The sequence below is a fragment of the Semicossyphus pulcher genome, unplaced genomic scaffold (genome assembly GCF_022749685.1).
Source record: "Semicossyphus pulcher isolate SPU_LCO1_2020_fin unplaced genomic scaffold, fSemPul1.0.p SCAF_8, whole genome shotgun sequence".
NCBI lineage: Eukaryota > Metazoa > Chordata > Actinopteri > Labriformes > Labridae > Semicossyphus > Semicossyphus pulcher.
The window spans coordinates 7,378,671-7,406,301 of NW_027211759.1; the positions used below are offsets into that span (position 1 = coordinate 7,378,671).

The 27,631-nt window shown below is 40.0% G+C and overlaps 2 protein-coding genes across 2 annotated transcripts; one reads left to right on the forward strand and one right to left on the reverse strand.

Annotated features, from left to right (window-relative positions):
• Positions 1 to 890: 890 nt before the first annotated feature.
• Positions 891 to 14,895, reverse strand: snx1a (sorting nexin 1a). The gene is made up of 15 exons (XM_069686385.1): positions 14,560 to 14,895; positions 10,159 to 11,128; positions 8,246 to 8,382; positions 7,789 to 7,864; positions 7,484 to 7,527; positions 7,160 to 7,301; positions 6,610 to 6,688; positions 6,404 to 6,479; positions 5,879 to 5,992; positions 5,004 to 5,097; positions 4,494 to 4,699; positions 3,888 to 4,031; positions 3,488 to 3,568; positions 3,325 to 3,396; positions 891 to 2,817 (listed from the first exon to the last, which is right to left on the reverse strand). Exons 1-15 carry the CDS (start codon positions 14,686 to 14,688, stop codon positions 2,767 to 2,769), a joined length of 2,415 nt encoding a protein of 804 aa, XP_069542486.1. The 5' UTR covers positions 14,689 to 14,895; the 3' UTR covers positions 891 to 2,766.
• A 65-nt stretch (positions 14,896 to 14,960) lies between these two features.
• sv2 (synaptic vesicle glycoprotein 2) lies at positions 14,961 to 27,228 on the forward strand. Its single transcript, XM_069686597.1, has 13 exons — positions 14,961 to 15,207; positions 17,145 to 17,243; positions 17,600 to 17,761; positions 18,879 to 19,041; positions 19,393 to 19,514; positions 19,659 to 19,822; positions 19,909 to 19,989; positions 20,217 to 20,297; positions 21,821 to 21,909; positions 22,244 to 22,368; positions 24,179 to 24,274; positions 24,608 to 24,767; positions 25,799 to 27,228. Exons 1-13 carry the CDS (start codon positions 15,114 to 15,116, stop codon positions 25,980 to 25,982), a joined length of 1,620 nt encoding a protein of 539 aa, XP_069542698.1. The 5' UTR covers positions 14,961 to 15,113; the 3' UTR covers positions 25,983 to 27,228.
• Positions 27,229 to 27,631: the final 403 nt, after the last annotated feature.

Genomic DNA, 27,631 nt, shown 5'->3' on the forward strand with positions numbered 1-27,631 from the left:
GTTTTGCCTCTGAATAATGAGGTAGTAACAAGCTGTTATCCCCAGAAAATAGGTTGTTCCCTTTTATTCTTTATGTTTAGCAGAGATAAGTTCTGCCATTCTAGCATGCATAGATGGCGTCTTGACAACTGCTGCAACAAATTAAATGTCAGATATAGTAGTACTTTAATCAATGTTCAGTGATTTGATCAGTAAAAGGGTAAAAATCAGGTGTGATTACCATTTTATTGTCTCCAGAAATCTTTTCCCACAGACTCCAGTTCTAGATGTTGTTATAACTATAGATATGAGTTAAATATCTATGCTTATAAGTACCTAACGAAACGGTAAACAAACATGACACAAGTGGAGAAATAAGACACTGCAGTCTCAAGTTCTTACTGAAATTTCTAAGTGTAAACAGTGCAACTTTTATTGATTTGTTTTGAAAGAAATTTCTATGACACAGTGCACGTTGCTGACATTGCTCTGCACATTGACAAGAGATGAAGACGTACAGTATGAGCCACGCCAACAACCCGTTTATTCGAGTGTTGTTTGAAACAGCTGAAAACAGGCAAGCATCTAACTGTCAAAAATAAAACAAACAAAAAAGGTGCACAGAAATGTCTGCAGGTTACGTGATGACGACAGATGACACAGTGAAGCTCATCACTACATGGTTTCAATTAAAGTGTGTGCACATGTGATTTAAAGCTGTAATCAAAAGATGGGAGCCCTGTCACATGAAAGCTATGATTCAGGTTTGTTACTGTTTGATTTTAAAACTGAACTGAGGTTTCAGGGAAGCATTAAGTTCATGATGACATCAGTATTCGACATTAATCTCATGCCTACAAGAGAGCCTTAATAGCCCAGTCCTGGTGCTTTTTTAAAGGACCATTTCAGTATTTTTTCTTTTGCATGTTGTTGCCCATTTACTACAAATCACACATACTCCAAATAACAGCCAAGTAATCCCCAACTTGTTTCAACGACATCAAATGTTTGTTTCTTTTCTCTGTTTTATGGTAGACTAAAAGGTACCCTGTGGATTTCTTCAGGTAAACAAACTTATGTTTACATTCACCGTTTCCCACAAAATACACTTGTCTAAAAGAGGTCCAACAGAGGTATTTAATGCATTTCCTTACAAATAAAACATTTGCAAAGCCTTTTTTGGGGGGGAAGACTTTGAAATCGAAGTTTGCGTTATTTAGTTACTAGCTAGCAGTCATCTCCATCCTTGCCTTTTTTGGCACATTGCTGCGTTTCCTTGCGTGTTTCTATCGACAGCTGAACATCAGCAGGAGCACCAGAGTATCAAGAACACTAACAAAGACGGTAAGGCAAACCTAAAAACATTGCTCCAAAGTGCTGTAACACCTTTATACAAAGTCAAATATAACTATTAGAAGACGTCCCCTTGAGGTCTAGGAAACATTCTTTTATTGTTTGTGATATTATTGTGATTAAACAATTACAAAAATAACTTTAAATTTGCTGCACTAATACTACTCCCAACCAAACGTCAAAGCAGGATGCAGAATCCTATCGCCCAGGCAGCCTTCAGTTTCAAAGTGAAACTGCTACAACACAAGTAGAGACTTGAAGCAAGCTTGAGAAGGCCGATTCATACAGTGCACATGTAAGCGCTTATTGTCACTGTAACTTGGTAACGCTCTAAAAAGTGTCAACTGACACTTGACTATAATGCTTTACAGAACAGCGATGATGCATCTTTGAAAAAAAACAGATTCAGACATGAAGTTCTCTGTCAGAGTTTATATGTCATGTCTCTGCAGGTCTTTGCAGAGTACTAAGCAAGAATAAAGAGGGAAAGAAACATTTCATTTGTAGTAAATGGGCTGAAACATGAAAGCACCAGTATTATTCTCCAACCTTATTATTGACCATTATTGTATCATTATGGCTGTTTTGAAAGTAACTGTTCTCGAGCTTCTGCACTGACCACCACTGTGTCCAACTTTCTCCCGAACTAGATTATACCAAAAAACACATTTCAGACTGAAAAGGCACAGAGATGTGTAGTTACACGAGTAAAGTTTGCACAATGATCGAAATCATAATCTAAAACGTTAAACTCAAAAGCTTGACCTACAATGCAACCCTTGACCACAGCTGTAGACCCTGCTAATCTAATGCCTCTTAACACCCTGCAGCCCCTCCCCTCAGCATCAAAAGTCTGAAAGAAAAGAAAGAAAGAAAAAAAACGGCTGGTAATTAAGTACTTTATCCACCTGGTGGAAGTGCTCACAATTCTTATTCGTTTAACTGTTATTTTATCCCTTTGACTCATTTAAAAAAAAAAAGAAGAAACAGAGTGAGACTCTTGGCCACTTTCTACATCTGGGTCCCCAGAAAGATTTGATGAGAGAGCAGCCGCTGTAAACACTTAACCACTGCTGATGTGAAGGAGCTCCTGATCACACGAGGGAGGAAATCCTGAGAACAGCACACTCGGCGTATTTCCCTTCTCTGGTGGAAATTAATGGAATAATTCGTCTCTACACTTCTCTCTTTCCGCGCATCCATATCTTTGTATATGCAAACTCTTTTCATCTAATAAGAAAATATTTGTGAAAGGTTAAATGAAAATATACAATTATTAATACAATAGAATACAGAGCTATATGTTAAAGGTGATTAAAAAAACTGGCTGATTGTATCTCCCTTTACAATGCATTTTCCTTGGTTTAAAGGCAAGAGGTAAAGTGTATAAGAAAAAGGCAGCCTGTTCAGCGTCCAAAAGGCTGGTGTACATCATTAGGCGATTGCTTTTGCTTCTGGTAAGAAAGCCTCCCAGTATTTAATCAGCTGGAAAAAAGAGAGACAACAGAGTCAGGAAGAGAAGCAGAGATTATTTAGGATTTACAACAGATCACTTTGCATCTTTCTTAGTTCTGAATCAATCTGCCAATAGAAAGAAAGCTCATAGGGGACGCTGGATTAGCTCAGTCGGTGGAGCAACGTCTTCGCAATCGGCCGCGGGTCAACTCAGACCCTCAGCCATTTGTAAACCCCCCTCTCTCTTCCCTGTCTCTCTTCATCTGTCCTATCTAATACAAGACAACCAATGGAATCGACTTTCTAAAACAGAATATTTGCTGCTTTTCTCATTTATACATTTTGGACATAAAAGCAGTTCAAAGCCATTACTTTGGGCTCTTTTATGTAACATTAAAATACATTTTTACTTGAAGCCCTACTTTTGCCCTTTACAATATCAGAACTACTTAATATTCTACACAAACCTCTTTTGTCAAGAAGAATATTTGATTAAGGAGATATGAAACATTCACATTTGACTAGAGAGACACTCACCTGTTGCTGAGACTGAAGCAGCGTCTCCAAGTACTTAATTATCTGTCTTTTGAAATTCTTGGCCTTTTCTTTCTGTAAGATTGAATCAAAAGAAACTCAGCCATCGTAACAATTTCAGCAGTCCGGTAACAGATGTGAACGCAACATGGATAAACATTGGTACCTCAAAGCGGACGACTTCCTTGCGCACAGTAGCAGAAACTCTTTCAAAGTCTCTCTCATACTGCGTCACTTTGGCCTCCCACTAAACAAGAAGAGACAAGTCAAACAGAAGCCCAGTCAAGCCAGGATTTAATAAAAAAGAGAAAAGGAGTGATAAAATTGACAGTCTCGGTGAGTTTAAGATGGGTGTCTGAGTCAAAATTATACAGAAAGTTAAAGCGTCTCAGTAGCACAATAGTCCGACTAAGAATCATCCTCATCCTAATTTCAATCTTCATGAAAGGAACAGTATGAAAGCTTTTCATGTGGTTCATTCCTTATTCAAAGATTGTTCTCGATCAAATCAAACTCCAGCCTTGCAACGGTTATTTTCACTGTGTTGGTTTTGGCCTGTATCGTACCTCAGCGATCTCCTCTTTGGCCAGCTGAAGTTTGTCCGGCTTGTTGGCCCACAGCAGTTTGGCCTCGGTCTCCCTCTTCTTCTGCAGAGCGGCCTGAGCATCCTGCCAGCGCTGCCACGCCTTCATCCGGTGATCAAACGACCCCTGCAGGTCAGGATCATTTCATGTTTATGTTTGGATAATGTTTGCTTTAGAGATAAGGCTCAGGCTCTTGTTCAAAACAGCCTTTTGTTGTTGTGACAGGACATTATGCTTGTTGTAGAGGCGTGTAATCCGTTTAATTAACCACAATAGAATACTGAATGATATAGACAACGCAGTACAACAGCACTCTGATACTGCAACCCTCCGTCTACTACAAATACAACTGATCAACCCCACCATCCTCACTGCCCTAGTTTTTCAGATTCTCCTCAGGAGGATTCAACACAAACACTAAATCTCACTGTAAATGTTAGTAACCCAGGAGACAGATGTCACTATAGGCTTGATGTTTTCAAGATTGCAATGAAATTTAACTCCTCCAAAACCCTACAAAAGTAATCTAGAAGCGGATTTAGCTTTGACGTCCTGAAATGACTCAAACTGATTTTCAGATTTTCTCACCCTCACGGCTCCGAGCAGGCGGATGTAATCTGCAATGACCTCAGCAAAGCTGAAGGTGTCGTTTGCGGCCTGGTCCTGGTGTAACTGCTCCATCTTGTCCTCCACCTCAGCCAGCTGAGAGAGAGCCCGGGACAGAGCGGTGTTGTCCTCTGCGCTGCCCAGCATGGCAGTGCTTTTGGCAAAGCTGGCTGTGTTTAATGACAGCTCTGAAAGGAAAAAAGCAAGTCAAGCACAAATCTTGTGTCCATTTAGGCTTTAGAGAAGATTACTGTTATGTATTTATACTAAGAGATTTAGGGTAAAGGTTTTAATTGAGGCAGAGCACAAACTTAACTTTGGTCAAATCTCCCATGAAACTTGTTTAAGGAAGCTATACATTTTCCTGCACTTTTAAAGTTTCTAATACCAGCTCATGTCTGATCGCCTATCAATAAATTTGTCTGACAAATAATCAGCATCAAACATTAAATGAAGGCATTTCTTATAGTGTTTTGAAGGAAGAAAACAAACCTTTCCTGTGGATGACCAGAGATTCGACCAGCGCGTGGAGCTTCCTGAACTGCTGGTCTGCTGACTCCACCTCCTGCAGCTTCTCCTCGAACCACTGCAGCAAAACACACCGTTAATACAACCACAAAATCCAGACCCCTGTGAGTTCCACATGTAAATGTTTTCAGGCAAAATCACACAATCTGTCTCTTCCTGTCATTGTTGCCCGGGTTGCAGAGACTAAGCAACCTTATGTGTGTCCAAGGACAAATATGCACGAACACTATCAAAAAATGTCCTCCGTTTGTCATAAATGCATCTGGATGTGATTACACATGTACTTGTGGTTGTTGACCTGATCACACAAGACATAATAATACCAGGTGGAAACAGGGCTTTTGGTGCTTTCAGCTTACTGTAAAGGCTTTAAGCTGCAAAGAACACTTTAATCAGCAAGAATAAACATTTATTTAAAGATATAAGTAATCTGATTGTTTTCACGAGCTTAGACAGTGATTCACCTTTGATCTGAGCTCAGTTTTTTTATACACAAACTTTGATCAGTGCGACTGGTTGCCCCACATTCAGTATTTACTGAACTATGTTGACATTAAGGGCTGAGACCAAAGACTATTTTCATTGTTTATATACCTGTGGAATATTTTCTTGACTGATGGATTAGGTGTTTGGTCTATAAAACATCAGAAAATGTGAAAAATGGCAATCAGTGTCTCCCAAAGGCAGAAAGGACGACACCAACTGTCTTATTTTCCCCACAACCTAAAGATGTCTAACTCTTGGTCACAGAGGAATAAAGAAACCTGAAAATATAAACATTTAAGCAGCAGTCAATTCCTGGGAATGAAAACGGTTGTGAAGAGCAGAAATGAACTCACCACGTCTGACTCATTCATCTTGATGGTCATTTTACTGACAGCATCTGTTGCTTTGTTGATCATTTTCAGGAAGCCGGCGCCGCTCAGAGCCTGGGTGCTCACAGCTCTTGGCAACTGACCACACACACACACACACACACACACACACACACACACACACACACACACACACACACACACACACACACACACACACACACACACACACACACACACACACACACACACACACACACACACACACACACACACACACATTATAATACAGCTAAATAAATATCGTAAAACTTCAGACACACGATGTAAATGGCAGAGAAGACAGTGTTCCCTTTGACCCCATATGTCTGGATGCAAAAAGATCATTTAATCAGAAAATCATTATGTGGTGGAGTTGTGTGCCAGACAGTCTTATGTTCTTAAAGTATATCACCAGGATTAAAAAATAACATTTTTGTCTCACTTATTTGTATTTATATATTAATGAGGCAAATTTAATCAGGCAATACAAACTCAATTTGAGCTTACTTCATCCCTCTCCAGGAACTCTCTGACATCAGGATCTTGGATAAGTGACGGGTGATTTACCACTCTCTGGAGATACCTGTCAATCAAGAGAACACCTTTTTTTCTGAGTATCTGATGAAAGGCTAAATTTTCTCCTGACAAAAAGAACACGATAATTGTAACTGAATCGTCACGATGCAGCTTTGATTTCCTCCCTGCTCCCTTACCTCTCTAAAGCGCCTCTTCTCCTCTCAACAAAGTCTGCAGATGAGGAATCTTCCTTTCCCACCTTCACCTTTGTCATTCCTGCACAAGACAACATCCATTCTTACAGCTGCTGAAGACTAAAGCCCCTTTTACACTGCCAGTTCAAGGCGGGATTATTACGCCTGTTACGTTGTTGCGTCCGTCTTCTGCGTAAAACACAGAGGAGCGTAATTGTGGGGTGAAGTTGTTCCACCTCTGAACCGGCGTCGGAGGTAGTAAAGGAGGTGCAAAAGAGGTGAAACAGCGTCTGTGTAAATGGCGGAGCCGGCAGGGTGGAACAGCGCAGTGTGTTTGTATTTGAAGCATGCGCTGTTTGTTTGCACCTCGCACATCACGCTATGTAAAAACACACACTGGAGCAGCTTAACGACGGCGTTGCTCGGTCAAATGTAAAATGGCAAAGGCTGAATGACAACAGAGCTTCGTTACGGTGCTGAGGCAGAACCGCAGTGTAAAAAGGGCTTAATATTTAGAGTTAAAGTATCAGAGGAAGCAGTGAAATCAGCCTACCCAGGATGCTTTTCTCTGGTGGAGGAGGCACAATTAATCCATTTGGTCCATGTTTTTCAGAGAGCTTCTCGTAGAGGCCGAGGAAGTCGCTGAAACGTCGCCTCACTGTGAAGGTTTTGGTGCGAAACATGGCCAGTGTGGTCTGAAACACAGTTCACACAATATTAGTTTGGTCAATTACAAGTATTACATTCTGATGTAATATATGTTTGCCCCTTTGAGACCAGTGCCAGTTTTTTTTTCTATAATACATTTACCAGTATTTCCTATTTCCCAAAGATAAATGACTTCAAGTTAAACACTGTATATTAATGTATGTTTTACCTGTGTGGATACTTTGTAGGCCATATAGGCGTTCATCCCATCCCCTGCAAAAAAAAGGGAAAATGAAGTGAGATTGTGCAATAAAAATAAGACAGAAATTGCTTAAATGTTTACAGAAGAGAATTTAGGACAAAATACTTTATCACTGGTCTGTCTCACAGGTCCTTTGAGTTTAAAATCAAGGACACCTCAGAAATAACCTTTGCTTACTTGAGGTTTACAGTGCACAAGTTAATTTGTATCCTCACTGTGATAATATAACGTACATGATTTTTTTCCAACCATAAAAACATTGTAAGCCTCACCTATTTTTTCAGGGTCTTTGACAGAGACAAAGATGTCAAATTTGTCTTCCTGCTCTTCTTCTTCCTCTTCTTCCAACTGAAATTAACAGTAAACAGAAAGTCAAACACTACTGTTCACAATGATCTGCTGTTACCAAGCACTTATTGGGCAGCTGTGGCTCAGTGGTAGAGTCAGTCGGCTCAATTGGAAGGTTGGTGCTTCGATCCCTGACTGCTACAGTCACATGTCGAAGTGTCCTTGGGCAAGACACTGAACCCAAAGTTTGCTCCTGGTGGCATAGCCAACGGGTATGAATTGCCATCAGTGTGGGAGAGGGTGAATGTGACATGTAGTGTAAATGCAGCTTTGAGTGGTCGGAAGACTAAATGAAAGAGAAAATCCCTGAGCATTTTTCAGTAGTAACTATGCTGCACATACGCTGTGAATTTCACTCTGGGATTCAATATGCATCCGTACCTCTTCCAGGGCAGCAGACTGTGGCTTGGCCAGGCTGGCAGCAGCTGACAGAGAGGGGGCGGACACAGACGGTTTGGCTGTCGCATCCTTCTTTCTCTCGTCCCGCGGGCTGTCAAGAGAGAGCTCCACTGTGGCTTCTGGTAGGGGAGGAAAAGTAACAAAGTAGAATTCAGTCTATGGTCATTACACACTGAATAGAAATGTGTAAAAAGATTGACTGTCCTGGCCCTGTTATGCACCTACCTACGGTATAAAAATGTACTACAACTGTCAATGTGGGAGAAACATACAGCTTCTGAAGGCAAACAGTTGTATTTTCTGTACTACTGGACAAAGAAAAATACAGACTTATTTAACAGCAATAATGTATTTATTCATACGTTTATTGAATTGTACTTCATTTTTTCATCCTAAATATTTTAGTTTTTTAACAACACCCATTTTTCCTCAGGAGTACTGTGGGATTTACTAGTGTTATTCTCATTGACACATCTTCATGTGGACAGAAGGAGGCCGGTGACAAACCACAAAAAACACAATTAATGGCTAACCCGCCACACCCTCTGAACTGCAGGTTTCATAAGTGTCAGTTCTGGACTCATACACACTGCAAGCATAGTTTGATTCTTTTAGCTGTGTTAACCGTGTGCAAGATTTCGACTAGTTTTTAGGTGTGTATTGGATTACATAATATCTTGTTTCTATATTTTTTCTGAGTGGTATTTTGAGAGAAGAGTAAACAGGATTTCATCTTAAAGAGCAACACATTCTGTGAGAGGCAATAAGGCTTCTAACCTTGACCTGACACTAATAAATATTCAAGTTCATGCACAGATGAACCCAGTGCACCTACAGTTTGTCTTTTCTGCTTTCAGCCTGAAGCTTAATATTACTCACTGAGACCAGCAGACAAGTGCTCCTAAATTGAAGTCACAAGTACCTCAGTTATTGTTTAAGTGACAGGTCATGTGGGGGAACAGAAACAAAATGGCCTTCAGTCAGGCAGGACCAATGTTTCCGTTTTGTCATTTGTCTCTCTGTTGTTTTTAAAATGAGTTAAAGAGGAACTCCCCTGTTTGTACCCATCAAAGTGTGTTTTCAAAAGTTGCATAAAAGGCTTTTGTGGATGCAGAGCAAGCTGCGTTTAGTCTGATACATCGCCTCCCTCAAGTGATGTCACATGAGTCAAGGCACTAAGAAGTACAAGTTTAAAATTGTTTAAAAAATGTTGAAGTGTGCAGTTATCCTTTCTCCATATCTGCTTGAGGCAAGCAGCTCAAGGCTTCTGTAGCTGTAACTAGCATAACTCAGTGATAGCACTGGCTGCACTGCCAGTGATCAAGTTGCATTGTGGGTAAAGTTATGCGACCGGTTTTGACAAGAAAGAAGAATGTGTGAAGTAGTATTCTTTGAAGAAAACAGATGGGTCTAGTGGGTTTAAGATGCTCCACATGAAATGAATCCCTGGTTCGAGTCTGTCCATGAACCTTTGTTGCGTGTCATCCTCCATCTGTCTCCTCTCATTTCCTGTTCACTTTCTACCATCCAATATTTAATAAAGGGCAAACATAACTCCAAAAACACAGCAGAAAATAACTGTCTGATATGCCCTCTTGTGAACCATCTGGTGTTTTGTTTAATGTAGTATCTTCAGGTGTTATTTTTTCCAAAAAGATCTCTTGCTGAAACTGAATGCAAAACAACACTTTCCTCTCAACTTTCAGTTATTCATGTGAATTGTAACAGTTCTCACATGTCCAAAATAATTGTAATAAGAGGATAAACACTTCAGGGTCTGAATAAACTGCTCTAAATGTACTTAATGAGAATGTTCCTTTAGTTACTAAAGTCCATAGACCACTAACTCCTACAACCCTGATAATTTAACATAAGAGGACAAAAAGCGTTCTCACCTGCAAAAATGTCTGGCTCCTCTTCAGAGTGGACTCCATTACTCTTGGAGCTGACGGCGCTGGCGTTTGTGATGATGGGCACTGTGGTGACAGCCTCCTCAGTGAAAATATCAGCAGGTTCTGTCGGACTGCTGTCCAGGAGAGGCCCACCTGAGATGATAACCTCCCCAGCAGCTTTGGTTGTGACAGTTTTCTCCTTCTGCTCTTTAATGACGGTTTTCTTTGAGGTTGCACCGAGTGGCTCATCAAACAGATCCTCATCAGGTTCGCCAAAGAGGCTTTTCTGTGGCTGCTTGGCAGATTTTGTCTGCCGTGGTTCTGTGAACAAGTCACTTCCCTCATCTTCAAACAGATCCATTGTTGCCCGGCTTGGTTTTGTGGCCTCAGCAGCGGGTGGCGCATCACTAAGGAGGTCAACCAAAGGGTCAACAAATGTGTCACTGCTAGGTGGCTGTTCTGTGTTTGTGGCTGGCAAATCAACACTGAGGTCGATAACTGGAGCAATTGTAGTTTCTTCTGCTTCCTGTTCAGCATCACTTCCTGTGTCCTCATCACCAGGTGGATCTGTAACACCGCTGATCACTTCACTTTTATTCATTTCTGTTTCCAACGCTTCCATATCTGCTACCGCAACTTCCTCTTGCGGGGCTTCAGTTTCACTTCCAAATATGTCGACAAATTCTTCTGAGGGTTCATCTAAAGGGATTTCAGTTGAGTCTTTTGCTGCATCAGCAACGGCACTTTCTGCCTCGACTGATTCATCAGGAGAGTCGGTTATGTTGTTTGTTAGGTCGACGAAATCATCTGAGGGTTCGCTGATGGCTTCACTCTCTGGTTTGTTTTGTGTTTGGCTGCTTATGGGCTCGATTAAGGGCTCATTCATGATGTCACTGGGGGGCTCCATTAAAACATCACTGGGTTGACTGGTTGGTGGCAGTGTGGGGTCCATGTCGATCAATGGAGGGTTGCTCTGGAAATGGGAAAATGGGAGAAAATGATTAAATTTACAGTATTTTAAAAGGGCTGCAAATTACAATTACCTAATAATTTTCTAGAGTAATCGCCAAGCCAAAAATGATCAGGAAATAGCAAAAGAAGATCATGGTGATGTCACCTAGCAGCTTGTTTTGTCAGACAAACAGTCCAAAACTCAAATATATGTCAATGACAAGATATTAATTTCTTTATTGAACAGAAAGAGGCAGCACATTTAAGAAACTGCAATGATTGAATGTGTTACAATTTTTTTTGTCAATCACTAAAAGAACTAATTTATTGTCTAAATAGTTGTCAATAAACTTCATGCCAATGGATGGGCATAATGAATTTAACAGCTAATCATTTTCTCTTTATGTAGTATCATGTTGTCTATGTGACTGTCATCATGACAGTCCAAATAGTTTTTCAATTATCCATTGGCCATATAACTTTCATAAACTGTTTTTGCTGCATGTCTCTGGTCTCATCTCACCAACCTTAATGAAAGCCAACCACATTAAGATTTAAAGGTTGTAATGTATTTTTGCCTTGGGGACTCAAACAAGTTGTAACAAATACGATGGCTTCAGTGTGAGCTTTGTGCATCATGAATGTGGCTACCTGTTTTTGCTCTGGATTAATGAGTGAGCGGCCTGATGTTTGCTTTTATACTCATTTGCATGATGTTGTTCAACTTGATTCTGAGCTCAGCCATCAGACAAATTTCGAAAGCTCTACTTTCTGTGGAGAATACAACAACAAAAACAACAATGTTCTGTCCTTCTAGGCTACAGGGTGTGTAGCTGATGACAAAATGATTCCTTTTAAAGGAAAATGTGTGTACCTTGTGACGGAAAAAAGAAATGTCATGCTGAAACATTATTTCATTGCTCACAAAGAAAACACTGAATGGTCACCAGGTAATTAGGTACACCAAAATAACACTACGGCATTGTGGGGAAGGACTCCTGAAATAAATCTTACTTTGCTAAAGGTTGTTAAGTTCAGTCTTTTTTTTTTTTTTTTTTAAATTTAGGGAGGTTTTAGAAAGCATTTCACACAACTGAGTAACCTGCCATCATTCTAATGTAATCTCCTGACCCAGACCTGCAGCAGTTTTTAGTCACAGTCCACCAGGTGGTTTTCTCACCAGGTTCCAAGGGTTCAAGAAATGTGATCTTTTTCTGCTTTGCTCTGTGAACTTGGGATAATGTGCATGACACTTTCAAATCAAAAAATGTAAGGCCCTGTTAAAAATCAAATGACAAATAAATGACAAATGCATTGGCCTTCACAGAGCTGGATTTTGTCTTCTCCTTGTGTGCTTGAATCTGTGTTCTCGGTCTTGTGTGTTTTATGTTCATTTGAAACTGTAACTGGTGTGCTGTCAATTTCAAAAGGACTCAATGGTTCAATAAAGGTTAAAAAAAAAAAAACATTTTATGGTTTATGGTATACTAAGAGGAGTGATCTCGAGTGGAACCTCTGAAACACGAACAAAACCTCTCAGCTATGTGCATCTAATAAACTGGCAACTGAGTGTTCTATCATTGATTTGGGGTGTATTTGCTAACAAACTCTTTAGAGTCATACTCCCTGTTTCTTAAAACAGGGAGTCTCATCGAGGTGTACTTGTGGCCCAGGGGGTAATTCTGCAGTTGTTATAGGTTAGGGTTGGTGTTAGCAAACAGACTGTGAAGTTGCTCTGTTCATTTTAAGTAGAAATAAAAAATGTAAACTAAAATAAGAATGTAAAGCCACTATAAATGGGTGTTGAAAGTTGACACTTGGACACCACATACTGGTAAAGAATTGTTAAAAAGCAAGGACAGAAGTCTAACTGGGCAGTTACCAGAAATGGGTAAACAATTCAAATGATTAGCTAAAGGTAGGCTAATGGATAAATCAATAAATTGGATAACTTAACTCATAGATAGCTTTATATATTGCATAAATGGCTGAACTCTTAAGCTGAAAGTATTGGATATCTGAAATAGTTAGCTAATGAAATTGATAAATATTGGGAACGGATAGCTAAAAGTATTAAATTTGTTGAAATAATTAGCTAAAAGTAATAATTATACAGTTCAAAAAGTTAGCTAAATGAATAAACGTTTTAAATAGTTATCATCAGTTACAAGTTATGGATAAACACCTGATATAGCTGAATTTATAGAAAAGCAGTTAAGAACATAACCTAAAAGCTACAGATAAATGGTTGACATAGTCGTCCTAAATAATGAAACTTCAATTGAATGAACAAAATGTTGTAACAATATCTACTTCTTAACAATCAGTAGTCTCAAAAATTTCATGATAGGTGAGAACCATTTCAGGGGTGCGTAAATTCATCTGACAGGTCTGTCTTAAACAATTACAGTCACCCAATAAAAAAAAAAAAGTTATATCAATTCAACTACAATATAACTAAAAGCAAGAGTGAATTACTTTTTATTGCATGAGGCAGTTCTGAATCCTTATATAACCACTCCCTAGTCCATCTACAAACATGACTTCAGCTTAAGGCTCTGTTAAGTGTAACATGCATAACTGCTGAGTAATGGCTTTTTTTCGCACAGCAGTTCAGTCCAGCGCAAAAAAAAAAAATCAAAAGACAGCAACTTTCCAATCTCTCCTCTGAACTTTGACTGTGGGAAAACATCCGGGTTCTGACCATGTGACCACAGTTCACTCACATGACAGGAGGCTGCTCGAGCCAGCTTTTTAATGCTCATTCAAATAGTGTGAAGAGTGTGAATTTTAAAACCACCAATTAATATGAGTAACAAAAATCACGTCCTCGATTATATAAACCGTCAAAAAACCACAAATATCTAATTCTCTGGAGATTGCTGCTTTCTTTATTATTGCATGGCCTTAAAAAGTCTGCACAGAGGATACATTTTACTGCAAGTTAACCAGGGAGAGAGATGCCAAGAGATATTCTTGATAGACAAATAGGAACTGTATTGGATGCATTTTGTGTCATCCGGTGTCCTAATCGACCTGATTAAATCACAGAGAGACAGCACTCCACATTGCAACTTTTTCAGGAAGAAATCAATACCACTATGGGCGTTTGCAGTGGTTTCAAAGATCACCACAAGCTGTAAAATGCCAGAAAACTTTAGGTAGAGGGAACAGATTTCCTCAAACAAATCTCCCTTATTGCTTTGGTAATTTAAGTTATAGTAAATGCTCTAAGTGTTGCATTATTTGGCATGACAGTTACCTCTGTCAACATTATTGTCTGACTGTTTCCTCGACGCTAAACTAGCTAAATGTTACCTTACCAAACTTTTGCTAAAAGCTTCTCATTAGCTTTCTTCGCTGACGTTAGCTAAGCTTCCAACATTCTATGACAGTTAATGTCAGTTGGGCTAATCAGGGTCGGCTTAAGCTCGCGTGAAGTTAGACACATACTGCGCTCAAGAAGAGGTCCTCCCCGTCGTCCTCATCACTGTCTCGGCCTCCGACTTCTTCAGAGTCCAGCACATCTTGGTCCTCGGAGTCGGGGAACGGAGGAGGACTGCGCTCCGAGCTGGTCGCCATCTTCAATCTTTTTTTTTTTTGGAACACAACGTCAACGGCTCCCCTCTCACTCACACCGCGCGCACACAAACGGTCAGACTCGGTAAGCTAGCTAGCTGCTAACTAAGGCTCAAGCAGTGCAACACACTGTGGTAGCAGCAGTTCCGCTCAGGATTGAGTACAAACACAACCGACTGACTGACCGGAGGAGACGCTCGAGACGTGCGAACCAACCGCCGCCCTCGCGCTGTCTCTTTACTTCCTGGTCCTCCTTCTTCTTGTCAGGTTAGCTTCTGGGGTAGGTGGTTAGCTAGTCCGAAGGCTTGGCAGTCATGAGACACATCCAGCGGTGGAGACAGTGACATGAACCTGGACCAGGGGTGCACTTAGATAATCTACCCACAGCTCAGTCAGTGCCCATATTAGAAGCGTCCGGACTTTTTGGGATGGCTCGTCACGTGCATAAAGGAGACGCTGAGGCAAGAGAGCCTCTTCTTACCCGTTACTCACAGGAGTCGAAGGAGGTGGACTCGGATGAAGGTAAAATCGTGCCACAGTATCGCTTCAATTCTTCATTAACTGCATTTGATGTATTTTTTTTTAACCAGCAATAAACACAAAACAGCTGCAAATATCCTTCAGTAGCTTTGAACCCATTTACCTACACGTTACACATTATTTTCGGTTTTAAAGCCACCAAAACAAACTGTTATCAGTGCGACATACTTCATCCAAGCAGCCATATCTGAAGGTCTTATTTTCAGGCTATATGACACAGGACCGAAAGGGCATTTAGTGCAAGTACTGCACTGAATTACAATTGTGAGGATATTTACTTGTCCTATTTCTATTTTTAATACTTTATACTTCTGCTTTACTACACGTCAGAGGTAAATATTGCACTCTTCACTCCCTTATTTATTATCTGACAGCTGTAGTGAGTTTTCAGATTTTACATATACAAACATTTAATAAGAATACAAGGTTTAAGATACAACCAAGTGTTTTGTGCCACAAATAGAGTAGTTCAAACAAGCTCAACCAGACACACTGGTTACACACTAACCCTATTATGTCAGAGTAGATTATATAATTTTACTGCAGAGCCAGTGCTTCTAATCTTGATATGCTACTTATTTTTTGTTGCAAATATGTATAATACTTTCTTAACTAAGTTTTTGAATGCCAAACTTCACCTGTAGTGTATAATTCATTATTATGCTGTTGTATTGGTACCGCTACTTAAGAATATGTCTGGCATCAATCTTTGTGGTTTCTCATGGCTGGATTAACTTGTTTTGCTGTTGAGCTTTTATACCCCTAAATTCCTATTAAGTACAGAGCACACCGCTGTAATTACCAACTACTTTTGTTCCCTACTTTTGATTGATTAATTGTTAAACAGAAAAAGAAAGCAGCTATGGTCCTATCTTCTCAAATGTGACATTTTTCCCTTGACTCTAATCATAGTAAATGTATTATCTTTAGGTTTTTGAGCTGTTGGTTGGACAAAACAAGACATAAGAGGTTTCCCTTACCTTGGATTTAAAGCTTGTGATGCATGTTTCGCTATTTTTTATAGGCCAAAAGAATTTATTGATTACTTAGAAAATAATGAGCAGATCTGTAGCGACTGAAACAAACTTTAAAGTCGCTTAGAGGCTGAGGTTGAGCCTGGATGATCTGTGACGCGCTAACAAAAGATTTGCTGAGATTCAAAAGTAAGTTTGAAAAAAAAGGATTTATTAATGAAAAGAATTAAGTTATTATAACGTGCACAAACTATACTTAAAGTAATAACAGCGATCAAAAGAAATGCGGTCAACAAAAAATACAGCAACCCAATTCGCCCTCTTTCCCCCCCACACAGGTGAAAAGGTGAATTTATTAACTATGATTATCACCGCCCATATCCATTGTGACCCGAATCTCCATAATCCTTGCGATACCTAAAGAATAATAAATAACAAAATCCTGAACACAAATGAAACAGAATACCTAAATATACCATCAAAACTATGATACTATAATAAAAATGTACTTATTTCAGAATTAACTAATTTATGGCTCCTACAAGATCAATCGATTACAAACTGCATAAAAACATGCACCAAATGCTATCAGAGTGGGAGTCGAACCTGCGATCAGTGCAACGAGGACTGTAGCCTCTGCATATGGGGCGCCTACTCTGCCAACTGAGCTAAATCAGCGCCCCGATACACATTTTGACCACCTGATGTTTCTCATCTAATAAAAAAATCCCGCTTTATTCTATGTATTTTAAAAAACAATAACTAACTACAGTAAATGTTCCCTACATGACTCCACTGTGAGAGAAGAGGTCAGATTTCACATCAGCTATCATTAATATTTCATCTCATTTAAGAAGGTCTGAAGTTTTTGTAGCATCTTCAATATCCCTTGTATCTGTAACTCGGTTCACTTGACCTGCTTCTTTGTTTTTTGCTGCTTTTCAGGTGTCATAATTTTCGACAGGAGCACATCAAGTGTCAACAATGATGGTAGCGAGGCTGCACAGAGGAGATTCACATATGAGGAAGCAGTAGAGGCAGCAGGTAATATGTCGTCTGATGGTGCTGAACTTAATTTTGGCTTTAATCTTTGTGCTTTTCTTAAACATCAGTACGTACTATAAAATGTGACAACATATTCAAAATAAAATTTTTGGATATCATTTTGAAAGAACTCATTTTCTGTCACATTAGATCTTACAGTATTATTACAGTGTTATAGATCCTCACAGAATGGAAGTTTAATGTTCCTTACCACTTGTTGTTGTTGATCATAATCAGCAGGGCAGCTAGACTACATTCCAGTTGAGTATATCTCAAACAGGCAAACAGAGATCTCAGGTGACCCTTTAATAGTTAACTTCTGTCTCTGTTTATCCACTTTTTTGCTCTGTTCTCAGGTTTTGGTTTGTTCCACTATGTACTGTTGGTGGCCTGTGGTTGGGCCAATGCCAGTGACGCTGTGGAGATTCTCTGTGTGTCGTTTCTGCTGCCAACGGCGCGTTGCGATCTGTCGCTGAGCTCCTCAGACATGGGCCTGCTGACGGCCAGCATTTTCCTCGGTAAATGACAATCATTCAATCAATAAGTTATCATAAAATGCAGAATCTTTTCTTGTTGCAGGGTCTTAAATAATAGATTTTGTCACTTGACTTTTAATATATGATTGTAATTTTGAAATCTTTTTGGTTTGGAGTTGGTTGGCCAAAAATGAGACTGATGACATCACTGCATGTGCTAAGAAATAGTCAACTGCATCTTTCTCATAGTTATTCACTTTTTATACACTAAGCAATTAATATTTTCAGCCCTACTGAGCAGGACGGAAGTATCTCTCTCTTTTGGGGGAAACGAAAGAACTTCCCAGTTTGAACTGAATGACATACCTCTATAGCCCCTGTGTATGCACCTGTAAACACTTCCTGATATTACCCCAGCTAGGCTGCATGTGAGAACGCAAAAATCCATTGACCCGAATTTTAAACAGAATTTTTCCTGCCAGCTCCCTAATAGGAAGTAAACGTGAAGTCGGGATGAGCCGATGCGTGAATGCGGCAAGCTTCAATCCAGAGCATTCACAGCCAGTGAAGTGAATGGCATCTTTTGAAAGTAATAAACTTCTTGTAGACTAAAAGATTAACAGTTGCAGCCCTGCTGAGCAGTAGAGAAGCATGTCTCTTAACCTTGGTAGAATGTCACAAACAAAACAATAGACACAAACAAAATTTGTCAACACATTTTTCTTGGCAGCATTACAAATTCATGAAAACCTTGGAGGCTAACTGACAACATCATTTTTCAGCATAGAGTGTCTTAAAAATAGACACAAAAAAACAAACACATATGAAGAATGTAAATATAGGTTGATTTGTTGAACAAACAAAGAAAAGATGGATGACTACAGATACAACCTCAAAAATAAGTGAAAATCCAAAGAAAAAGAAACAAATTCGACGCTCAGATGAAGCAAACAGTCTCAAAAGGAAAGCGACCGTAAGCGAGGAAAATCAAGAGTTACAACCGGAGCCAACCGTGGACGTCACACATGCAACACTGTCTGTATATCTGGGAAGTGTGCTCCCGTAATTACCATTTATCGTTCATAGGTGTCGCCAAAGAGAACGAAACAGATCTTTTAGATTATAACTTTAAGTTATATTCCTGCGTCCTGTTTTCCAGGAATGATGGTGGGCGGCTACATGTGGGGATACTTGGCTGACCAAAAGGGGCGCCGCAAGGTCTTGGTCATTTCCCTGACAGTCAACGGGATGTTCGGATGTCTGTCCAGCGTGGCTCCGTGGTTCTCTGCCTTCCTGTTGATGCGGTTCATCAGCGGCATTGGGTGCGCATATGATTTTTGCATATTTTTGCATTATTTTTGTTGCATGTGATCTTTAAGCTTCCAAACACTGAATGAAGTATGCTTGGGTGCTTGGATGGATAAGCACCTGCAGCCAAAGGATCACAGTTTTTATGCTTACAATCCTTTTTCCAGGAAAGACAGTTTGAAACAATCACAGAAAATGTAATCAAATTGAAAGTTTGACCTTTCCTCATATTGCCCTAATAAGGCAAGCTAGTGTAGTTTTTAATAATCCCAGAATAGGCCTCCAAAATTCATCACTTTCAACAAAACTAATTAGATTTCTAGTGTATAGCTCAAGAATCCACTCTGTTCTTTCCCCCTCTGCAGGGTCGGTGGATCGATCCCTGTTATCTTCTCCTACTTCTCAGAGTTTATGCCCCGACTGAAGAGAGGCACAATGATCAGCGCTCTGGCCACTTTCTGGATGGCAGGAAACATCGTGGCCGCAGGTGTGAACACACATGATTCACTCAAATATAACAATATTAGTCTTGCAGGATTAATGTAATGTCTTAAAAGTGTTTGCACCACTGGTATTATAAACGGTGTATAGCTCCTTGTGTTTTAGTGTGTGTGTGTGTTTACATCTGCAGGTCTGGCCTGGATGGTGATTCCCAGAAAGTGGACAGAATTCACTGTGGGATCACTGAACTTTCAGAGCTGGAGACTATTTGTGGTGCTCTGCTCAGTTCCCAGCCTCACTTCGGCCCTCTTCTTCCTGCTGCTCTTTCCCGAGAGCCCAAAGTTCCTCATGGAGGTATTTAGAGGCTGGTGCTTTGTGTGTTTTGCAGGCGGCTTATTTATTCTGAGCTGCCAATGAAATGTGTGCTCTGTGTTTGCCAGGCTGGCCGGGAGAAAGAGGCGCTGCGTGTCTTCCAACAAATGTTTGAGCTGAACATGAGGGGGAAGGATAAGGACTTCCCGGTACGAAGTGAATGATAGGCCTCTTTTATCATTGTTTTGTGTACATATTTCATGTGCTTTAGCTTAATTACACAGTTATTAAACACAGGAGTATAGTGTTGAAAATTATCACTGATGTAACATACGATAGAGATGTTAATGACACAACAGAAGACAACCAAAACATTGTTTTTCAGTATAATAATGCACCTGAAGTTAAAGGAATCTCATCTTGACCTCTTTTGAAGGTCTTTGCTTTGCTTACCGGCCCAAAGCAAGATCCGGAGGAGACCAGAACTAAAGGAGGGCTGGCCTGTGCTTTGATAAAGGTAATAACACAAAAGAGACTAAAAGAGAGACTGAGACAGAACCCTTTCGTCTAATGCAGCTATATATATTCCAGTGAGATGCTCATTTCTCCATCTGTAATAGACTCAAAGAGTCATACACAAGTTCCGTATGTCATATGCCTATTGTATCTGTATTAGCACGGTTGAATTAAGCTGCTATCGGGCCACATAAAAACCTGCTAAGCTCCTTTTAAGCCCCTGTTAATAACCCTGTCCTAATTCATGTGCAAAGTTTGCCAATGCTGTAATATTACCTTGTCCCAAAGCGTAATACTTAGGCTGTTATTCGCTATTATAGATGAACAAGTAACTGAAGAAAATAGTCAAATATGGCCATTGTAATTTCAAATACAAGTCTTAAAATAGACTTTACTTTAGTCTTAAAATACTCCTACAATAGAATAGAAGAGAACTTTGTTAATCCAAAGTTACAGCACAAAAACGAGAAATACAAAAAACTCAATTATAAGTGAAATATAAAATATAAAGTGTTTAGAGGTTAAATGCCAAGAGACAGCGCCTTATATGATAACAATAGTACAATAACATGTTTACAAAATAAAGCTTAGTAAAAAGAAATGGTGGCAGTTACATTGACAGTCTTATTTGCAGTGAAAATAAGAAATGAAAACAAAATCAAATTATTGCACGGACAGTGAAAGTTAAGTAATTTCCACATAGTAATAAATAAGTGGCAGTATCGCACATAATAATGCACTCTATAAATATAAATAAAGCCTCTGATATTGAGGGAGATATTGCTCATATAATAATGAACATAATATAACCTTATATTAGAAGGTGTTATTGCACATGATATTAGAAGTTGTATTGTAGCTCTAATGGAGAAGCTGCACCAGGTGATGGATTGGACTGAGGATGAAAAGATCCTTTAAGCTCAATTTTCCTCCTGCTAAACGGAGAGGAGTTAAACAGTCTGATGGCCACAGGTAGAGAAGGCTTCCTGTGGCGTTCTGCGGTGCTCAGTCTACTGCAAAACAACAAAACTATTCAATTAATAAGCTTTTAAATCAGAGAAGCAGCAAGCATTCACATTTGAGAAGCTGGAACTGATTAAAACTGATTAAACTGGATGCTAATTACCCGTTATTAATTCATTGTGTGACTGTTTTTGTTTTAAACAAGCTTTACTGTGTGGTTATTAGATTTAACATGTAGATTGATAAATATGCAACAGCAATAAAGTAAAGGTCAAACATTGCCTTCAAATGGAAACCATCTTTAAGATAAAGGAATGAAGAATGACGCCTAAAAGCTTTTATAGTGGTTTAGATTCGCACATTCCAAAATTTATTTTCAATGAATTTGGAGGAAAAAAACAGTTGAAGCACATTTTTGTAATCCAGCCTTGGGAAGAAGTCAACATTAAATATTTTTATTCCTTTGGCAATCAGATAATCTTCTCTTGATTAGTGCTGATTAATAATTCCTCTTTAAATTGCAGATGATATAAGAAATAATGTCTTTGTTTGGACTTGCAGGCCCTGATGCCCATTAAACAGATGTTTCAGGGTTCGCTCAGAATCAGGAGCATCGTCCTGCTCATCATTTTCTTCTGCATCTCCTTTGGGTGAGTAATCCCATCTGCATCGTCCACATACAGACTTTATTTTTCTATTGTCAGGATTGTGCACAAGTTCCGAGCTTGTAATGTGTTTTTAACACTAGTGATGTGATAAATCTACAGCAGGCAGCTCTGCGGCTTTGAATGGCAGTGAGAGATAACCGATATCATTTTATCTTCAACAACCAGGAATCATGTTACAACACTGCTGAGAAAGATCTTTAATTTGCAGCTTTAGTGTAAGGTCAAGCTCTATGGTTCAGCAGTAAAAACATGCCTGCTGTAGCCTTAATCGTGCTCCAGAATCTGATCTAAAGTGTGTGTTTGTGTGTGTGTATAGTTACTACGGGCTGTGGATGTGGTTCCCGGAGCTGTTTGCGAGACTCGAGAATGGCGGTTCGCCCTGCATGAACGAGACACTGCGTCCATTGCGCAACCACAGCTGCTACCCAGTGAAGACGGCAGGTTTGTTTCTAAGAGGACAAAGAATTTATGTTATTTACTGCTGTCAGCTCTCCTCCTCCTCCTTCTTCCAGTCAGCAAACAGAGGGCTGGACAGGAAGCACACACTTAAAGCTAACTCAGACAAGAAAATATAGTTTGAGAATTAGGTTAAAATTAACAATCATCATCATCCACCTGAGACTTATTAAATTCCCTCATATTCTTATAAAGTGACTCTGAACAATAAACATATAATTTCAAAAGATATAGTTTAAAGATAAAAAAGAGGTCACATGTAGCGGGGTTTTCAAAACAAAGGTTACCTAAGACAGGACAAAATGAAACATGATGATTAAAACACCATCAAAACACTGAGCTCAGGGTATTTTTAGACATGTGGTGGTAATGTAATTCAATTCAATTTTTAATTCGGGCTGCACGGTGGTGCAGTGGTAAGCGCTGTCGCCTCACAGCTGGAAGTCTCCTAGCTCAAACCCGGGGTTGGACGAAGTGGGCCTTTCTGCATGTTCTCCCCGTGCATGTGTGGGTTCCCTCCTGGTACTCTGGCTTCCTCCCACAGTCCAAAGACATGCTCGTCAGGTTCATTGGTGACTCCAAATTTCCCGTAGGTGTCAGTAAGAGCGTGAAAGGTTGCCTGTCTCTGTGTCTCAGCCCTGTGGACTGACTGGCGATCAGTCAAGAGTGTACCCCGCCTCACACCCTATTACAGCTGGGATAGGCTCCAGCACCCCGCGACCCTAAGCAGGTAACACAAGACAGGATACCCTGAACAGGATATGTGGTATAGATAATGAAAGGAAATTTATCTTTCAAGGGGAAAAACAGGACAAGGGAGCCTGCAAACACAAGTACATAATCAGTTCATTTAAACACGAAAATGTAAAAATACATGCACAAATAGGGTGTTAGAAAGTGCTTAAATAAAAAGGATTTATAGCAGTGGCTAATCCATATCTGGCCAACAAAACTCCACCACCACAAAGCATATATTAAGTAGAGAGTATTAAGCAGACCTTTTCTTGTACTTTGAGTTTTTAAGAGACTAAGGGCCTGTGTCCACTAATGGTGCTTTTGCACTAGCAGGGCCCACAACCTCAGTCGACCTCAAACAGAGCGCTTACTGTTGCTGCAAAAGTTGTCCGGCAGCACTACTGCTTCCCTCGGTGGTGACTGTTAAGTCTGTTTTAAATTGCTCTGTATGCTTAATATTTGATGTAATTCACAGATATTTTATATTATATTATATTTAACGTAAAAACAATGTAAAGGAATCATGTCCTCGCATCAGCAGCAGCTCTAGACCTTCGAAAAAACGAAAGGATTAGCTTCTCCGCCATTGTTGCTGATACCAGAAGTACCGCCCCTTCTTGATTTTGATTGGTCGGTGAGGGAGAAGTGACACTGACAAGAGTGGCAGTGTTCCGAAAGTTGAACTATTTTCAACAGCGACAAACAACGGCTGAGGCAGAGGGCATTTTTTTCACTGAAAATGCTGAACTGCTTTGATTTTGTATAGAAATTTATAGAAAAAACGCCATTAGTGGACACAGGCCCTAAAGGCTTCTGGAACAAAACCAGTCTTGGGTTTATTTGTCACATACATGTTATCTAAAATGCATTCCCGACGGCAGCAGCTGAAGAGAGACAGGAAGTGTGGGGAGACGAGAGTGGGGGATGACATGACAGAGGACGGTAGCCTCTGTGTATAAGGCGCCTGCTCTACCCACTGAGCTAAACCAGTGCTCCAATAGGTGTTTCTTTTTCCTGATTTCACCTGACCTTCCTGTTTGTGTCTCTCCTCTCCTGACAGTGTACATGGAGGGTTTCATCATCGCTGCTTCAAACCTACCAGGAAACATCTTCACCATCCTGATGATGGACAGCATGGGAGGAAAGGCCCTGCTCTGTGAGTCTGACGTCGAAATAAATGTATATTAGCCAAGTCTTAAGTCAAGTGTTCTTCTTCAAGATCAATATATGCTGAGTAATATATCCGGTATGTAAACCTTTATGCACTCTTTGTCAACACTGAGCTTCAGGCCTGATTAGTTATAGTTACTAATACCTTTTACACACATACCAAAAGTTCTGGACATCATTTCACAACTACCTCCAACTATAACTTTAACCACATGCTGATCATTAACTGACCCCTGTTACACCAACAGAAGGTCATTCTGCTGGGAGTGTAAATAACCTGCCTCCTGACTATGAATCTCTGTCCTTTGTTGCGTCACAGCCTCCAGCCTGCTGGTGTCCAGCGTGAGCGTCTTCCTCATCTACGTGGTCCAGACAAAGTACCAGAGTCTGATCCTGTCGTGTGTCTTCAGCGGTGTGTCGGTGATCGCCTGGAACGCCCTGGACGTGGTGGGAACAGAGCTCTACCCCACACAGCTACGGTACTTTTTCTTTTACTTTGTTTTTTTTGTCTTTTCTTTTGTTTATTTGTTTATTTATCCCTAGGATCAACAAAAATTGGTTGCCAGATTAAAGGAGAAGTTCAGTATTTTTAAACCTCTTTAGCTCCCCTACCTACCTCTTCTCCAATGTGTTATAGACCGACTTTGATAAAACTCAGTTACATGATCCCAAACCTTTGTCCACATTTTCGCTTCTTCGAGATCCCCTAATGAAACACGAATTAAAAGAAAATACCACAGTCATTTGTTTATATTGTCACCTACAGTATGATGTGGTATTTTACCTCCTTCTCTTTGCTTTTTCTTTTATCAGCCTAGATTTAGATGAAGTACTTTATTTCCTTCAAAATAAAATATTAGCTGTCTTTTTTATACAGCAGGAAAAACAGGACAGAAAAAAATGGAGATAGTACACAGTGCAATGATTAAACTTACTGTGAGGAGCTTTAACTGGTTATGAAACAGACTTAATTTAATACTAAAGCGTCTTTGACACTTACAAAAGTCAGACATACAGGGCGCTGGTTTAGCTTGGTTGGTAGAGTAGGCACCCTATGAACAGAGGCAAAGTCCTTCACACATCGGCCGCAGGTTCGACTCAAACTCTCGTGACTTTGATGCATGTCTAGCCCCACTCACTCCTCCCCTTCCTGTCCATCTTCCCTGTCCTATTTAAAAAAGGCAAAAGGCCAAAAAATAATAGCCTGTCTAAATATCTGTCTATATATATTTCTACATTGTTATTTTTAATACCTGATTTACAGCGCAGGCTGAAGGAGCTTTTGTTTACATTTTCCTCTTCGAATATTCACAACGAGTGATAAATTAGCTCGTTCAAATGAAGCAAGAGGAGCAAAGAGAGCCTTGTCCACAGAGGGCGCCAAAATCGCAAATTTTTTCAGCAGATAAACATTTAGTAGTTGTAAATAAAATCCACAAAATAAATCAGCAGGAGTCTTGGGACTTTAAGGGAAAATTGTGAAGTTAAAGTCCCGGTGTCTTTCTTTCAGGTCCTCTGCCCTCGGCTTCTTCACAGGCGTGGGCCGGGTGGCAGCGATCTTGGGTAACATAGTCTTTGGAAATCTGGTGGACACAAACTGTTCGGTGCCGATCCTGCTGGTGTCGGCGTTCCTGCTGACCGGAGGACTGGTGGGTCTGCTGCTTCCGCAGACCAAGCAGACAGAGCTCACCTGATGGCTCAGAATCATCGCTGGATAATTTATTAGCAAACATTGTGTTAATGTCCTCGTGTAAGCAGACTGGAGGACTGCTGCCTTCATATCTACGGTCTGTGCTTCCAGCTGTGCCTTCTGTCTTCTCTCTGTGCCTTTTTATGGTGCCTCTTTTAAAAAATCCAACAATAAGAGAAGTTGTCAAAAGGAAGCTGGCTCTCTCCAACTTCTAAGAGTTTAGATTCAGGAAAGCGAGGAGAAAAAGAAATACACTTTCACTACAGTTTTATGTGTTGAGCTGGTGAGGATTAAAAACCTCAGCAGAAGCGAGTCGCAGCATGAAACGTCAAGGACACGTTTTGAAGTTTGTCAGTATTTTTACTTTCTAAAATCTTATCTTTTAAGTTAAAACCACATTTTGACAAGATTTCTGGAGTTTATACAGTGATGGATTAGAGGCTTTGTGCACTTTAGTTCTTTAAAACATCTTTTTTGTCACCTTGACGTGAAAACACTCATAGGATGTCTTTATGTGGTTGATAATCGGAGGTATTCTGCTGTGATGTTAAATTAAACATGTCTTAAATGGAACAAATCATTCCATATCTTTCCTGCATTACTTTATTTAAACTACGGCTGCAACTACAGATTATTATCTATTAAGCTGCTATTTATTTTTATGCTTGATTTAAGTGTTCACGACTGATTTAAGTGTGTTAAGTGGATAAAATTGTTCAGGTTAAAATACTCGCCATCATTTCTGAGAAGCCAAATTGATGTCTTTAAATTTCTTCTTTTGTCCAAAACACAGCTCTTCCTTAAAAGACAAAAGGAACGAGCAGACGTTCGACATTCTCCTTGAAAAGATCAATTGATTATAAAAAGATAGCTTGCAATTTATTTTCTATTGATAATAAAAATTGCAGCTTTAATGTTAAACTCACTGACGAGCACGGCGAGCACTTCCTCGTAAAGTTTCACAAAAACACTTAATCACGTGTTCATCTATGCAACTCAGGATCATTTTCAGAGCTGGCGTTTTCCTGCATCATTTCAAAAGAAGACCAAATCTTTGTGAAACAATCAATGTGAAAGGACCAGAAGTGTCACAGGGGTACAAACCTTTGCATTAGCCTTAGAGATTAAGTTGCTGATAAAGGGCTCGTGTTCCTTTCAGTGATTCTGTGAAGCTTGTTGTTTACAGATAGTTCTCAACATATGTTGTGACTATTTAAGCTGGGTTTTTTTTTAATAAAGACACTTTTATCATATCAGCGGTGTGTGTGTGTTTAAGTTTAAATCACCAGATTTTACGGGTTTCTGAACTTGAGTAAGTATCGATACAAAAATACCTGACGTTCTGCTTTAAAAAAGTTACATTAAATAACACGACACACAAACTCCACCCCTTTTATGAAGGACAGCGCAGACTCAGTCAGTAGAGGAGATGAGGAGCAAAACCTTCCTCAGCTCCTGATCACTCCATCCAGGTACACACAGGAGCATGTTCTCACCTCTCACCTGTAACCACTGCCATCAGACAGTGCAGTGAAGAGCACAGACTGTCATGATTTCCCCTGCCCCTCCTCCACTCCTCCTGCCCCCCTCCTTCACTTCTGCCCTCCCCTTATCACAAACACACCCACTCATTGTTTTTCTGTATACTTTGAT